Here is a 16,174-nt window from a genome sequence, read left to right on the forward strand (position 1 = left end):
TTCAATCTATTTACAAAAGGGGAAGGCGGACTTCCTGTTTGAAACCTTCCCGTTTCGGTACCAAATTAAGATGTTTATAAATCCAATTTTCCGTTCTACTCACAGGTAGTTGTTTAAAGTCAAATTGTCCACAGGAAAAAGTCAGCGCTCTCCGGCAACAGCAATGCGGCTTCACTCCGGGAAAGAAGCAGTCAATTCGAAGCACCGCGCCGCTCACCCCACATTGCTCCGGATCCCCGAAACTGGGTTTCCCCGGGAGTAGGGGAGGTGCAAAAGGTGCCAGCCGAATCCCACGTTCACAGGCTTCTCCCACCTGTGATTTTAGTGGGTCTCCGCCTTTGCTGTGGCGGTCAGACCCTGATTTCCCTGGAGCAAATTCCTCCCGATCAGAGGAATTCCGCCATTGCCAGAGGCGCCAACCCGGACGTCCTAGGGATGGCATTTTGTGAAAAACTGGTGTTACAACTATCTATTTGACCACCACAGTGCCAGGCACTCTTGGAGACTGGGAAAACATGATGGCCATTGCAAAAAAGTGAAAGCTTTGAGAGTGTTTTTCAGAAGCAGATGGAAAGGCTCCTCTACAGGTTCGGCTGGAACATCAATGGTGAACTGAATCTGATTCCAGCTTGAGAATATTTATACAAACTTTTTCTCTATCTTGCATGTGTGTACCAATTGCCCAAATTTCAAGAGTTTTGCTGCAGTCCATCTAAAGCTGTGTTGCAGTCGAGAAATTTCGAGAGATTTGCTGCAGTCCATCTAAAGCTGTGTTGGAACCAAGCAAGCAGTATTCTGAATGGAGTTGCTTGCTCAGGTCCTTCTCTAGAACAGGATGTGCATATGTTGTAGTATCTGTCAATCCATGCTGTCAGGGGCTCAGGAGCAGAGGCACAGGGGAGAGAGGAAATGGAGGGCTGACCACGCCTCTATCGGAGAGTGGGGGAACGGAGGGGAGGTCAGGTACAGCTAGCCTCCCCGAAGGGGGAAGCAGTGACAGGAGCAGTGTAACGGTCAGGAGGAAGGTTGCCGGCTGGGCACGCGCGCCAAGTTCGAATGTACAGGCGCGCGGGACAGCAGAAAACCCGGATTGGGAACCAGGTCCTAAAGCCCGCCGGAGGCAGGGGGAAGACTCAGGGGACTCAGCGTCAGAAGAGTCTAGAAAGGGCAAGACCCCAGCGGACAGGCGGAACCAGAGGAGGAAAGAGCAAAGGAAGAGGTGGAGCAAGGCTAGAGTCTTAAACTGGTGTCTGGGGGCAGGAGATTCAGACGGAGCTTCAGCGGTCTAGAGTTTGAGGCGTAGAGCTGCGCGCTGCGGCTTTGAAAGCGAAACTGAACTTCAATAAAGACTTTTGTATATAACAACGAACTGGCGTTGGTCCTTTGTGAGCTGGGACCTCGGGCAGCTCTGACACATGCGTTGCAAATAATTGGTTGAGGGCTGTGATTGTTGGAACAGATGTTTGTGATTATTTAAAGGCATTCTGAGTGGAAGAACAACAGGCAAGAAGTAATTTCCTTGTAATGGTCCTACAAAATCAATATGAATTCGTGATCAGGCAAGAAGTAATTTCCCTGCAGTAGGCGTGGGAGGATCCATCTCCGCTTTCAAATATAAAAACTGCCTCTGCCTCTTCTGTGTTTTTAAGGGTGTGGATGAGTGAATCTTATCTGTTTGGGTTTCCTCTTAGTTTCTCACATTTCCAGTGTTCTTTTTGGTTCACCATATTTCTGTACCAGTTTGTGGAGAAGAAGAGTAAAAAATCATGAAAAATTGCCTACATTTTAGTGTACATTTCTGTTGATATACAAATAATGCTTAATACAAAGATGCTTAATATATACACACAATATTTTTGTTAATATACACGTAATCTGAAGATGTGTGAATTTTGGTGGATGAACTGCAGCTGTGTTTCTGTTCACATACCGTTTAAGGAAGTTGAAATTAAGTGGACTTGCATTAAAGCATTAATCAGATTACTCCCCATGCCTGCTCTGGAGTATTATTACAGTCTGCCTGGCAACTAAAGCTGATGGATAAAGGACATCAGGAAACCAATATCTATCGGCCAGGAATGTTTGTATGGGCTTTGAAACATCTATCACCCCAACATATGAAGTCAGTATCATTTATCAGGAAACACAGCTGAGAATTGCCATCATTTGAAATAAAAAACCCTGCAACCATAAAATAAACTGCGCTTTCACAATCTCTCTCTTTTTTTAAAAAAAAATTATTAAGTTTTCCATTTTAACAATCCAATCAAATCACATTAAATATTCCAAATTATACAAATATATATTATAAAGTCCAAATATTTTGCCAAATTATATTTTTTTTGTTGGGGGTTCCCATGCTTCAAGTTCAGTAGGGTCCAATCATCTCATATTTCTACTTTTTTGAGTGTCCACTAGTCCCTTCTTTAAATCTTGTTATTATCCTTCTTCTTTCATAGCCTCTGAGTTGTTTCCACAGGCGAGCTGAAATGATCAATATTATACTTCTGTGTGAACTTTGTATGACTCTCCATCCCTTTTTTTTTTGCAGCCGGTAAGTCTTTTATTTGCAGTATGTCCTCACGCGCTAGTATTTATGCCGAATCCATCCAAAAGTCCTTCTCGGATGGCAGACGCCATCTTATCTCAGTTCTGATGAAATAGAATCTAGGCGTTTGCTTATTAATTTTCTCAGACAGGTTGCAGCAAACATTAGTCTTTCCAGGGAAGATTTGCCAAATCGAACTTGAGACGCAGATATAATAACAAAGTAAGAGCTTGCCTCCCCCTATGACTATTAATCTCTGCAGCGCAGTCTGTCTCGTAATGGCGGATCCCGATTAAGTTGTGCGTCACAAGAAAGTCTTTTATCTTCTTCCAAATATTTCAAGAAACAAAGGCTTTACTTAATAATATTATTTCCACACATTTTATGTTTTCCAATCTCACTTGCTATAAGTAGTAAAATACGGTTCTTCTGGGGGGGGGGGGTTGTTAGGTAGTATCGTAGTAAGAAAACAAAAATTTTTATCCCCCCTTCTTTCCTTTCCGTTTCAACTTACCGGCTTAGCTGCTGTTCTTTGATGTTATCTTTCTTCCAATCCGTCACTCTTAGCATCTCAGTGGCTGGCTTAATTAGCAGATAAAATACCCTTTCTTTGCTCGAAGCATGTCCATAAATCTTATCCAATCTTTTATTTTAAGAAATGGAACTTGGAGTGCACATGGAGACAGTGTCCAGGAGATCCGAGCTCACTCAAGGGCTTTCCATCCAGTGCCCCCACCCCCTCCTTCTTTTCGAACTCGGGGGTGGTTTGTGGGCAGCTGCGCATGAGACTGCATATTCCCTTCCACCGGGAAGAAACCTGGGAGGCTGATGACTCCCATCTCAGCCCCTTAATTACCTTGTGTGAGCTGGAGAGATGGTATTGTCGGCCATCTTCCATGGCACCCCTAGCAGAGCCCGGTGCTTTAAGAACCTCAGGGGTGTTGTATAAAAAAAACACCCTGTGAGTTTGTGGGGGGAAGCTGAGGTATGGGAGGTAGACAAAATTGTGGAGCTGCCCAAGCCCAAGACATTGAAAGCAGTTTGCAGGATAAATTTGGACAGCTTAGCAAGGAGAACATAGGAAGCCATCAAGTGCATTTTCTATGCAACGGTATTCCTGAAAACATTAGCTTTAGATGATAAACAAAAACAAAATGAGCCATTTCTGCATGTGGCACTGTTTACTGGGAAATAGCTTTCATGGAATTCTGGCTGAAATGACTGGGAGCTGTCCATCTTGATGTGGACTCTGAAAATCCTTCAAAATCTTTGAAGGGTGGTAATTATTGCTGCCAATATATAGGATTTGAAAGTTTATTCTTGGGCTTGAGTCATATTTGATCTCAGATATGCTGTGTGAAAATGAAAAAGGTTGCTACTTTTCTTGGACAGATTTCTAAAACAACCAGTGCTAATTATTTAGTAAGTTTAATAATAATAATAATAATAATAATAATAATAATAATAATAATTTATTTATATCCCACCCACTCTGTGCGGCTTCCAAACGAATATTAAAAATAATACAGCATCAGACATTAAAAACTTCCCTAAAAAGGGCCGCATTCAGTTGACTTTTAAAAGCGAAATAGTTGTTTATTGCCTTGACATCTGCTGGGAGGGCATTCCACAGGGCAGGAACCACTACCGAGAAGGCCCTCTGTCTGTTCCCTGTAACCTCACTTCTCGCAGTGAGAAGAGTTAAAGTGGGCATTATCGGGGTGTAAGTGAGTGCAGGCATGTGTGTGAAACAAGTTATTCCCCTGTTGGTCTTTACATTTTATGCCTTGATGCTCCTGTGTTACCATTCTTTTCTTGTATAACTTGCCAGGAATGATTTACTAAGAAGGAGCCATTGATTTACTCAAACTCTTATTAGTTAACAGAATTCTATAAAGCAGTTTCCTTGAGAGCTCTGAACGTGAGCCTTGAAAAGCTGAAATACTCCAAGCTGTAGAAGAGATCGGTCTCTCCCTCTCTCTTGCAAACTTTTTAACTCTAAAAACAAAAGGTAGGTAAGTTTTCTTGTAAATTAATTTTTCCAGGGAAAAGCAGGACTACTGAATGACAAACAACTAATCTACTCTTTCTTGCAAGAGTTCTGAGGGGCAATAAGGTATTTCATCAGATGCATGGAAACTCTTGTCACAGTTCATATTCTTTTATGGTGCAGAGTGCAACATTTGTGCTACTAGAGATTAATAGTTATTATGAGGGGACTGAATTTGAATTTTCATTAGGCAAGTGGAACCCTGTTCATTCGGCTTCGGATACAACCCTTAATTTATATATTGGAAAATATATTTTGTACATACAATGTTTTCCACTAAACGATTGTTGCATTTCTTAGCGTTGAAACACAAGACTTATATAGAGAATTAAAGGGATTTTCAGGCTTCATGGCACTTCATTTCTTTATCACTTTTAAGCCATGGATTTTATTTTTATTTAAATGTTTATAAAGCACCCATTCATCTATAATAACACAAGGTAGTATATCTTGATGTCATGCATCATATTCTATATTATGGCCTGAAATGTCCCAACAGGTGTAAAAGACAAGCAACATACGGGCGATAACTTAGGTTTCCTCAGCACCCAACGGAGCCTTGAACTTTCTCCCATAACAATTCCCTGCCTCCTTATACCATGCACTGAGCCCACCCTTGCAAGTGCCTTCCTTGTCAGATGCTACGTGGGAGGAGAGAAATTGGAGCAGGAAGGAGGCAAAAAAAGAAGAAGAAAGATCTATCTTGGCAGTGGTGTCTCAGTATGGGAACGCCTGCCCTAGAGGGCCCATTGTATGTGTAGCCAACTCTCTGTATTATCATAGATGAAGCTGAGGGCAGCATTCCCTCCGTGGAACGTCCTTGGGCACCGCATTCTAGCAGCAGTTTCAGCCAGAGCTGGCAATGGAAGCCAGATGGGCGGTGAAGAATACCTTTCTCTGTGGTCCCCAGGCACACCTATGGTTTGGTCCCAGGAGGCCCAGAAAATACGTCACCCAATTTCTTGAAGCTGATCAAGAACCCAGGAGGAACTGGGCAAGAGTTGCCAACAGATTCCATCTTTCATTTTCCCTGGAACCATTTCCAGGGAGCAGTTTTTTGCTTCCTTCCCACCTCCCCTGAGTACAAGAATTAGTGTCAGGATAGCAGCACTGACCAAACTATGGTGCCAGGCAGCATAAAGTGAGGCCAAGGGCTGCTATTTTGCCTGCTGCACACATGCACTTGAGAAATAACTATACTGTATCAGGGTGAGAGAGAAAAGCCTTATTGTGTAGGGCAAAGCCAGCTTTGAGTTGAAAGCAGACCATTTTAAGAAACACTTAAAGCAAGGGGAAAATGCTTTGTTGCCTCAATTATGGGTCAAGTCTCTGTTCTTTAAATGATGGACCTTTATGTTGCTCACCTGTGATGGAAGAGAAGCATGGGATTCTGCTATGGGGTCTGCAAGAGGAGTAGGATTTGACAAAATGACACCTCTATTTCTTTGTGATTCCCCATTGTCGTATAATAGAGAGAACTATTCTCTTCTCTTTATTCTTAGGCAGGCAATGCAACCAGACGAGAAATACCTTTTCACATACAAAGGATTTTATTTCCAGCCAGTATTTACTTCAGCGGAGTACTTAGATTCCCTGGAGGGTTTTGAAATAAGAGACAGTGATGTATTTATAGTCACTTATCCAAAATCAGGTAAGAGTACCTTTTCGTAGGTTGAACTATCATTTCAATTCAACCCTGTTGAATACCAACATATATCTACATAGTATCTGTATTATGCTAACGCAAGATTAAAACCAAATGCAAAATTGAGGTCAATGTGGGTAGTATGGAACTTACCTGGTTACATAAAGGTGAACTGGGCCATGTTCTGATTTGTTTTTTAAAAAGAGATGAAATAATGTGTTTTCCACCACTCTCACCATGTTTGAGGTTTTGAAAACAACATAAATACACATCAAAAACATTCAAATGCTTGGCCAATCATGGGGGGGGGGGTCCGTATCCAATGCAGTTGTGCCCTACATGCAATAACTTCCACTTCCACACCAGAACTTCCTTCACTCTTCTCTCCCCTTGTGTCCCCAGTGTTCCCCAAATCTGCCTTGGAGGGTTGGTGGGGGGGGGGAGGACACAATAACCGGGAGTGGGAGAGGAGAGAGAGGGGAAGTTCTGCATTGTATAGGCATTTAAGACTTGGGTGACATGAAGAATGGCTTCTGCAACTGCCTTTTGCCTATTATGTTTGTCCCACTGGCCATTTGTCAATATTCCTGTCCCTAGAATGCATTGATTGCATTGGCAACCCGTGCAGCCAGGTCCCTAAATCTGCCTCTGCTTGCTGTGTTGATTCCCTTCCTCTCTCTCATTTCTGGCCCAGATCTCCCATTAGGTCCAGTCGTGGATGACTCTGGGTTTTTGTGCTCATTTCGCTCTATAGGCCGAGGGAGCCGGCGTTTGTCCGCAGACAGTTTCTGGGTCATGTGGCCAGCATGACTACCATAGATTCCGGCATATTAGGCGACTGGGCATATTAGACGACTCCCCCAAATTGGCAGCTGCAATTTGAGGGTTCGTCTTATACATCCAGTTGCTTAATACGCTGGGCAGCTCTGCACCACGAGAAAGCCACCCGGCGCTGAGCAGAGCCACCAGCTGCTGCTGCTTCCGAAGCAGTGGGGGGGGGCAGGCTCTGCGCCAGGCAGTCCTCTCCCACTGCGAAGCCCACCGTACGACACCAGTACCCGGCGTATAATATGACCCAAGATGTTTTAACCTCTTTTCCAGGGTTAAAAAGTCTTATACGCGGGAATCTACGGCAAGTCGCTTCTGGAGAACCAGAGCGGCTGACAGAAATGCCGTTTACCTTCCCGCCAGAGTGGTACCTATTTATCTACTTGCAGTTTTATGTGTTTTCGAACTGCTAGGTGGGCACGAGCTGGAAACGAGCCACAGGAGCTCACCCCGTCTCAGGGATTCGAACCGCCGACCTTCTGATTGCCACCCACGTCCCCATATAAATGAAATTAAGTATGCTTATTCTTGTTTATAGGCACAATATGGGCTCAAAATATTTTGAGCTTGATTTATCATGAAGGTCACCGAGATGGAACTGAAAAAGTTGACTTAGTAGACAGGGCTCCGTGGCTGGAGTACAATATCTGCAATGTGGATTATGTCAGTCGTCCATCACCTCGCCTCTTTGCTTCCCATCTACCCTACTATTTGGTACCCAAAGGGTTAAGGAACAGAAGAGCAAAAGTAGGAAACAGCACATTTATTATTTGATCAAATTCCATGTTTGTCTTGCCTTCTTTAAATGAACATCTCAGTTTCCGTTAACATTTCTCCGTTTTTGAGGGCAGTTCATCCAGCTGCAATTCCTTTGTCCATATGAATGAATAATGCTCTGTGCACCCTGAGCTTGGAATAATTCCCATGACTTCTAAACATCATAGAGTTTATGCTCCACCATAGTAAAAGGTCCTGGAGGGTGTTAAGAATAAAACAGGTTCTTTTATCTGAGATTCAGTGCACTTCAGGCAGAACACAAGTAAGCAGTCAGACAACCAATATATTGGAATTTCTACATAACATTGCTTTGTTGATTAACAAGCAGAACACATAACAAGATAAGGGAACATGCACTCAGTCACTCACACAATCACACATACACTCACCACGCTTCTGGATCGGTGGGCAGACAGTGGGATCCCAGCTGCGTCCGACACACCAACCCTACTGAAAAGCCTGATCTTCTATAGTCATTTTTGATGCACATCTGAATATTGGCATTTCTCATTGCCTTTGACATGTTCTACAGTCCTCCACCCCTAGCATGTTCTTGGCATATCACAACTCTCTTGCTTTGCACCTGTTCTTCTGTAACTTTTGGCACAGTACGATACTCATTCTATGTAACTAGCATTGCACAGCCAGTCTTTCCACTTCCTTGCAGGTACAGTACTTTTGCCTGAACATGCACATTCCATTCACTCTTTGATCAGCATGATTTGTGAATAGTTCATCAACAGCATCCATTTTATGTGGTGGTCTTCAGCCCATTCAAAACATGGCATTTGTAGTGCGAGTACTTGGAGCTCGCAAAGCTGACAGATGCAATACGAGATAAACCTAAAATTATTATGAAAGAAGAATGGGAATGTATAAATAATAATCTAGGGGATAAGGTTTCAACAAGAAAGACCTGGTTATGTTTAGAATGATACCGCATAGAGAAATGTTCCCTGATACCAAAATGAGGGATTCCTTGGAATGCAGATAGAGAGAATTGATAAGAATAATGATCTGTTGTGACCTTGATGGAAGCGTACAGTAGATGAGCCTTTCTGTGTTCTGGCTCTTCTTCTTCTTCTTCTGGCATTCATTACAAGGGTGCCATCCAACAGACTTAATAAGAATAAGCTCATTCGACACCATAGGATTGCACTGTGCATGTGACATTCATGCTGCAAAAGAGGGTGAGGCTGCCAGGGCTGTAAAGCAACTTGGAAGCACCAAGAATCCACATGAAGAGATATCTGAGATCCATCCATTTATTATTTTAGGAATCAAAGAATTTGTTGTTATTCCTGCAGGTTGTTTATGTGGCCAGAAACCCAAAGGATGTCTTGGTTTCCCTTTACCATTTTAACAAAACTATGATCCAATTTGAAGAGGTAGAAGATTTTGGAATTTTCATGGAGAGGTTTTTGGCTGGGAAGGGTAAGGACGAATTGCTACTCTAAAATGAACCACTCTTGTCCCTTCATCTTTATCCGTTGACAACAGAGTAAAGAATTTCTTAAACGTTTTCAGAATGCCATGTCTGATGCCATAGGTTACTCTGAGGAAATTCCACATCCATGCATCACAAAGCGTCTCCAACAGAGACTCCAACTACACCATTTTATGCCACTGATGACTGGTGTCCATTGATGCCGAAGGGAGAGTATAGATCTGGCCAACTCCCAAAGGAAATCAGGTGGATTTGTATGCTGTCTGCATCAGGATGCAGCAGCTACAAATCATTACAAGGTGGAGCACCTAATCCTTAATCAAGTGTAGAGATTTGTGTCAAGTTAAGTCAGAAACCCAGAAAGTGTCTCTAAATGTTTCAAGTATTAACTGCCACACCATATAAGGAAACTGGCAGTGTGGGAAGGAAGGGAGCTGGAGGAAGGCTAGACTGATCTCAGCCCACCCATCACTCTTCCATCACATTGCCTGGAAGCACAGCAGGGAGCCTTGAAATGCAGAACTCTTCTGCAAATTCCTTCTCTGAGAAAGTGTTTGATGAAGGTGGATGGTATCAGCTGCTGTTTAATGGTTTGTTCCACTGCTGGTTCTTAAAATGATTTCTTTAAATTGTTTTAATGGACTTTATATGTTCGTACTGCTTCTCTCTGAATGTTTTTTTTAAAAATCTGATCTACATTTTATGCCAAATCAACTTCTCTCACATCAGTACTTGCAAGTTTATGGCTGGACCATGTGGAAGGCTGGTACTCTCACAAAGATTACTTCAATATTCTGTTTCTTACCTATGAGGAACTGAAGAAGGTAAGTTATCAAAATGCTATCCAGTCTGATATTAAACATCCATCAAAACTCTCCTTTACAAAATGAAGGAAGGAAGCAATTTGATTATTCAAGTGCCCTCAGCTGCTGCTTTCCCAGCTAGTCTCGCTTCATTTACAAAAGATTTTTCAAAGCCGAGCAGGCCATGGATTCGGGTGCAGCTTTCAGACCCTAGACTGCAAAAATGCACTGAAACCATTTCCCCTGAGGCATTATGGGGCTATAAATAAAGTGTCATGATCCCAAGAAAGATATGTCATTTCACAGGCCCTCTGATGCTGAGGAGAGATGCCACAGAACCCCCCTTGTGTCTGCAGCAGGGACATTTATTTATTTACTTGTGGACTCAGTTGAAAGAGCTGCCCCGGAATATAATGCATTCTACATGGAATAAAAAGCAACAATGAAAGTATAATGCAATTGCAATTATTCCAAACTAGGCAGATAAAGATGCAGGCTGCTTGTTTCCCCTGCTTGTAATCCTGCCTATTCCATGAGTTTTAGTCTCTAGGCTGTCAGGTTTCTCTATTGTGGATGGCCTGACATTAAAACCACGTTCCATTTCAGGATCTGAGAAGCTGTGTATTGAAATTATGCAACTTCCTGGGAAAGAGACTGACGGAAAAGGAGGTGGATGCTGTTGTGGATCAGGCTACATTTAATAAAATGAAAGCAGATCCCAGGGCAAACTATGAGTTCACTCGACCAGATCTCATGGACCACAGCAAAGGATATTTTCTTCGCAAAGGTAAGTTAATGGTAGAAAAAACTGATTTGGTGCTTCTTGTAGAATCCCCTACAAATTCACCTGATATTTACACTGATATGTGATAGCTACTAAGTAATGGTGATTTCATTTTTCCAGTCTTCATGAAACTCTCAGTTTCTGTTATTTCCTAATATTAGAGTTGTTCTATTATGTACTTCCCCTGTTGTTTTTTCCTTGTTCTAGATAGGAGGTTTTCTTCGCAAATGTAATTTATGGTAGATCAAGCTGACATATTCACCTGACAATTGCATCTAGGGATGGAATATATCTGGAGTTATGGATATTTATTTGACCACCACAATGCACGTTCTTTCTGTCTGCTTCCTGGGCCAGGCACTGTTGGAGACTGGAAGAACATGATGACAGTCGCACAAAGTGAAAGGTTTGACAGCGTTTTTAAGGAGAGAATGGAAAAGCTGCCCATCAAGTTCTGCTGGGACATCCATGAGGAATCATGAGTCTGCCTTCAGCCTGGAAGGATGAAATAAAGTGCACTGTATGAATTTAATCCAGTCCTATTTGTAAGATTCAGCAGAATATTCTCATGTGGCTTAATAGCTTCCTAATGTTCAAATATGTGCATTAATGTTTTTAAAACACCACAATAAAATTACATTTGTACTGTCCACTTCTTCTCTTTCTACATTCCAACATGTCCTAATTTCTGACCCCATGTACAAAAGTTAAGGAATCCCAAGATATCTATTGGGATTAGTAATTGTGTTTTAATTTGGCAGTGAGGTGACCACAGGATTATTACAATTGAAATTTAATAAAAAATGTTCTTAAAATAAGCAAACTAACCAACTATTGGTGTCCCAGATGCACTGGCGGAGGAAGCGGGCTGTGGGCCACCCCGGATGTCATGCCTGAGGGGGGGTCACCTTACTGTGCTGCCCCCCCCAAAGATGCTCACTGCTTGAAAAAAATGGCATTCGTTACAAGGGTGCCATAAGCTCATTTGACACCATAGGATTGCACTGTGCATGTGACATTCATGCTGCAAAAGAGGGTGAGGCTGCCAGGGCTATAAAGCAACTTGGAAGCACCAAGAATCCACAAGAAGAGATATCTGAGATCCATCCATTTTTTATTTTAGGAATCGAAAGAATTTGTTGTTATTCCTGCAGGTTGTTTATGTGGCCAGAAACCCAAAGGATGTCTTGGTTTCCTTTTACCATTTTTCCAAAACTATAGTCAAATTAGAAGAAGTAGAAGATTTTGGAATTTTCATGGAGAGGTTTTTGGCTGGGAAGGGTAAGGATGAATTGCTGCTCTAAAATGAATCACTCTTGTCCCTTCATCTTTATCCTTTGACAACAGATTAAAGAATTTCTCTCTGTGTTAAGGAACCTTTTCAGAATGCCATGTCTGATGCCATAGGTTACTCTGAGGAAATTCCACATCCATGCATCACAAAGCGTCTCCAACTGAGACTCCAACTACACCATTTTATGCCACTGATGACTGGTGTCCATTGATGCTGAAGGGAGGGTATAGATCTGGCCAACTCCCAAAGGAAATCAGGTGGATTTGAATGCTGTCTGCATCAGGATGCAGCAGCTACAAATCATTACAAGGTGGAGCACCTAATCCTTAATCAAGTGGAGAGATTTGTGTCAAGTTAAGTCAGAAACCCAGACAGTGTCTCTAAATGTTTCAAGTATTAACTGCCACACCATATAAGGAACTGGCAGTGTGGGAAGGAATGGAGCTGGAGGAAGGCTAGACTGATCTCAGCCCACCCATCACTCTTCCATCACACTGGGATGGGAAGCACAGCAGGGAGCCTTGAAATGCAGAACTCTTCTGCAAATTCCTTCTCTGAGAAAGTGTTTGATGAAGGTGGATGGTATCAGCTTCTGTTTAATGGTTTGTACCACTGCTGGTTCTTAAAATGATCCCTTAAAATTGTTTTAATGGACTTTATATGTTCGTACAGCTTCTCTCTGAATGTTTTTTTTTTAAAATCTGATCTACATTTTATGCCAAATCAACATCTCTCACATCAGTAATTGCAAGTTTATGGCTGGACCATGTGGAAGGCTGGTACTCTCACAAAGATGACTTCAATATTCTGTTTCTTACCTATGAGGAAATGAAGAAGGTAAGTTATCAAAATGCTATCCAGTCTGATATTAAACATCCATCAAAACTCTCCTTTACAAAATGAAGGAAGGAAGCAATTTGATTATTCAAGTGCCCTCAGCTGCTGCTTTCCCAGCTAGTCTCGCTTCATTTACAAAAGATTTTTCAAAGCCGAGCAGGCCATGGATTCGGGTGCAGCTTTCAGACCCTAGACTGCAAAAATGCACTGAAACCATTTCCCCTGAGGCATTATGGGGCTATAAATAAAGTGTCATGATCCCAAGAAAGATATGTCATTTCACAGGCCCTCTGATGCTGAGGAGAGATGCCACAGAACCCCCCTTGTGTCTGCAGCAGGGACATTTATTTATTTACTTGTGGACTCAGAGCCAGTGGCGTAGCGTGAGTTGTCAGCACCCGGGGCAAGGCAAGTAATTTATGCCCCCTAACCCGTAGATTTGCACCCCCTAACCCTAACCCCCAGATGTTGCGCCCGGTGCGCCCGGGCCCTCCTGCACCCCCCACGCTACGCCACTGCTAAGAGATGCCCCGGAATATAAAGCATTCTGCATGGCTCATGGGATAAAAGCAACAATGAAAGTATAATGCAATGGCAATTATTCCAAACTAGGCAAAGAAAGATGCAGGCTGCTTGTAATCCTGCCTATTCCATGAGTTTTAGTCTCTGGGCTGTCAGGTTTCTCTATTGTGGATGGCCTGACATTAAAACCACGTTCCATTTCAGGATCTGAGAAGCTGTATATTGAAATTATGCAACTTCCTGGGAAAGAGACTGACCGAAAAGGAGGTGGATGCTGTTGTGGATCAGGCTACATTTAATAAAATGAAAGCAGATCCCAGGGCAAACTATGAGTTCATGCCACCAGATCTCATGGACCACAGCAAAGGACATTTTCTTCGCAAAGGTAAGTTAATGGTAGAAAAACTGATTTGGTGCTGCTTGTAGAATCCCCTACAGATTCACCTGATATTTACACTGATATGTGATAGCTACCAAGAAATGGTGATTTCATTTTTCCAGTCTTCATGTAACTCTCAGTTTCTGTCATTTCCTAATTTTAGAGTTGTTCTATGTACTTTCCCTGTTGTTTTTTCCTTGTTTAAATAGGAGGTTTTCTTCACAAAGGTAAGTTAATGGTAGATCAAACTGACTTGGTGCTGCTTGCAGAATCCCTGACATATTCACCTGACAATTGCATCTAGGGATGGAATATATCTGGAGTTATGGATATTTATTTGACCACCACAATGCACGTTCTTTCTGTCTGCTTCCTGGCCAGGCACCCCTGGTGTCATCCCTGAGGGGGGGGTCACATTGGTGCGCTGCCCCCTCCAAAAGATGCTCACTTCTTGCCGTGGGCGGCACCCCCTGATATGCTCACCCTGCCCCCAGGTGCCAGAGCAACTACCTCTGCTTCTGCCCAGACGGCTATGTAAATCATCCCACTCACTCATGTCATCCCACTCACTCATGGGAAGGTCTTAGCCAGATGCAAGTGGTGAAATGAGGATCCCAAGAAGCGTCTGAGCCCAGGGAGAAGGCCAGTAGTGTAGAGGACAGAGAGGCACCAAGCGGGTTGGCAGAAAAATGTCCCTGTAACATTGGACATTCCAAACCAGGCACCACCTGCTGTGGAACAAGCTTGGTGCCTCTTCCAGTCACACAGATGCTAACACATGCAAAAATCTTTGCAGACCCAACCCACCTGTAGGGATGCCTGTTTGCTTGCTTGTCTCCTTAGAGAGCTTAGTCCAGGGTCCATTTAGTCCAGGGTCCAACCTAGACCTGAGAGCAGCGATCAAACACATCAGGCCCTGGGCAAGTTCTTAGGAGCTCAGAGGGGCACATCACTAGTCCCAGCCTGACCCCACTGCCCATCTCTGAGAAACTGGGCTGGAGTTGACAGCAAAGCAGTGAAGAAGCCCTCTGCTTCCTACCCCCGCAATCTATTGTCAAGAAAGACTTCTTATGCCATCTTGTTGCATGCCACCCCAATTTTGAGCAGTGCAAGATTCCCGGGGTTCCAAGTGCTCTTTCTCTCAAAAAGGGTATGTGACTATTCCATGTTTGGGAGACATTACACTTAAAGAATGTGCATGTTGATCTTGGAACCTCCCAATAAATGTGCCGGATTCTGTGCAGCAACTAGGGATGGCATTTTGTGACAACCTGGCGTTACAACTATCTATTTGACCACCACTGTGCCAGGCCCTCTTGGAGACTGGGAAAACATGATGGCCATTGCAAAAAAATGAAAGCTTTAACAGTGTCTTTCAGGAGCAGATGAAAAGGCTCCTCTTCAGGTTCTGCTGGAACATCAATGGTGAACTGAGTCTGAATCCAGCTTGAGAATATTTATACAAACTTTTTTCCTTCTCTAGAACAGGGGGTGCATATGTTGTAGTATCTGTCTTTCTTTTTTTTTGGTCTTTTTTTTTAATAAATATTTATTGAAATTTTTAAGTTACAATATGCCAAACAAACAAAGTTATAACATAACATAGACATATTTTCTCATCTTCTTGTGACCTCCTCGATTCTCCCGCCCCTACCTTCCGTATTAAAAAATTAGTCCAGCAAATTATCACCTTACTTCCATCCTTACTGTCTGATTATCAATTGAATTTAGCCAAATAATTATTCAAAAAAATTTTGTTTTTTCTTGCATTTTAACTTATCTTCCTACTTCACTTCATCAATCTTAATGGTGCCAAATTGTTTATAATCAAGCATCCTGCTTAACATTCATACAGTTTGCAATGTTTTTGCAAATAAATCTTAAATTTTTTCCAATCTTCTTCTACCGTCTCCTCTCCCAGATCTCGGATTCTGCCGGTCATCTCAGCCAGTTGCATATAGTCCATCAGTTGCATCTGCCATTCTTCCAGTGTGGATAGATCTTGAGTTTTCCAATATTTCGCGAAAAGTATCCTTGCTGCTGTTGTAGCATACATAAAGAATGTTCGATCCTTCTTTACCACCCCTTGGCCGACAATACCCAAAAGGAAGGCCTCTGGTTTCTTAGAGAAGGTGTACTTAAATACCTTTTTCAGCTCATTATATATCATTTCCCAGAAGGCCCTCACTTTAGGGCAAGTCCACCAGAGGTGGAAGAATGTTCCTTCATTTTCTTTACATTTCCAACACTTATTATCAGA

General features: G+C 42.7%; 1 protein-coding gene across 3 annotated transcripts; it reads left to right on the forward strand.

Moving 5' to 3' along the window:
* Positions 1-4,430: 4,430 nt before the first annotated feature.
* LOC309366441 (amine sulfotransferase-like) lies at positions 4,431-14,289 on the forward strand. Of its 3 annotated transcripts, XM_081905014.1 has the most exons (7): positions 4,431-4,559; positions 6,101-6,249; positions 7,610-7,818; positions 9,156-9,282; positions 10,025-10,119; positions 10,705-10,885; positions 11,240-11,532. In XM_081905014.1, exons 2-7 carry the CDS (start codon positions 6,108-6,110, stop codon positions 11,362-11,364), a joined length of 879 nt encoding a protein of 292 aa, XP_081761140.1. In that variant the 5' UTR covers positions 4,431-4,559; positions 6,101-6,107; the 3' UTR covers positions 11,365-11,532. The 3 variants fall into 3 exon arrangements, with proteins under 3 accessions (XP_081761140.1, XP_081761141.1, XP_081761142.1); XM_081905015.1 differs by lacking the exons at positions 9,156-9,282; positions 10,025-10,119; positions 10,705-10,885; positions 11,240-11,532 and adding exons at positions 12,037-12,163; positions 12,919-13,013; positions 13,740-14,289; XM_081905016.1 differs by lacking the exon at positions 4,431-4,559 and having other exon boundaries at positions 6,082-6,249.
* The last annotated feature ends 1,885 nt before the right edge of the window (positions 14,290-16,174 follow it).

Source organism: Podarcis melisellensis (genome assembly GCF_964234715.1).
Source record: "Podarcis melisellensis genome assembly, chromosome: 3".
Classification (NCBI taxonomy): Eukaryota; Metazoa; Chordata; class Lepidosauria; order Squamata; family Lacertidae; genus Podarcis; species Podarcis melisellensis.

Bases quoted from the DNA above. Each gene is read 5' to 3' on its own strand.
- LOC309366441 (XM_081905014.1), top strand. From the start codon at position 6,108: ATGCAACCAGACGAGAAATACCTTTTCACATACAAAGGATTTTATTTC. The intron at 9,283-10,024 runs GTAAGGACGAAT...CTCTCACATCAG, and splicing joins GAGGTTTTTGGCTGGGAAGG to TACTTGCAAGTTTATGGCTG. The intron at 10,886-11,239 runs GTAAGTTAATGG...TTCCTGGGCCAG, and splicing joins AGGATATTTTCTTCGCAAAG to GCACTGTTGGAGACTGGAAG.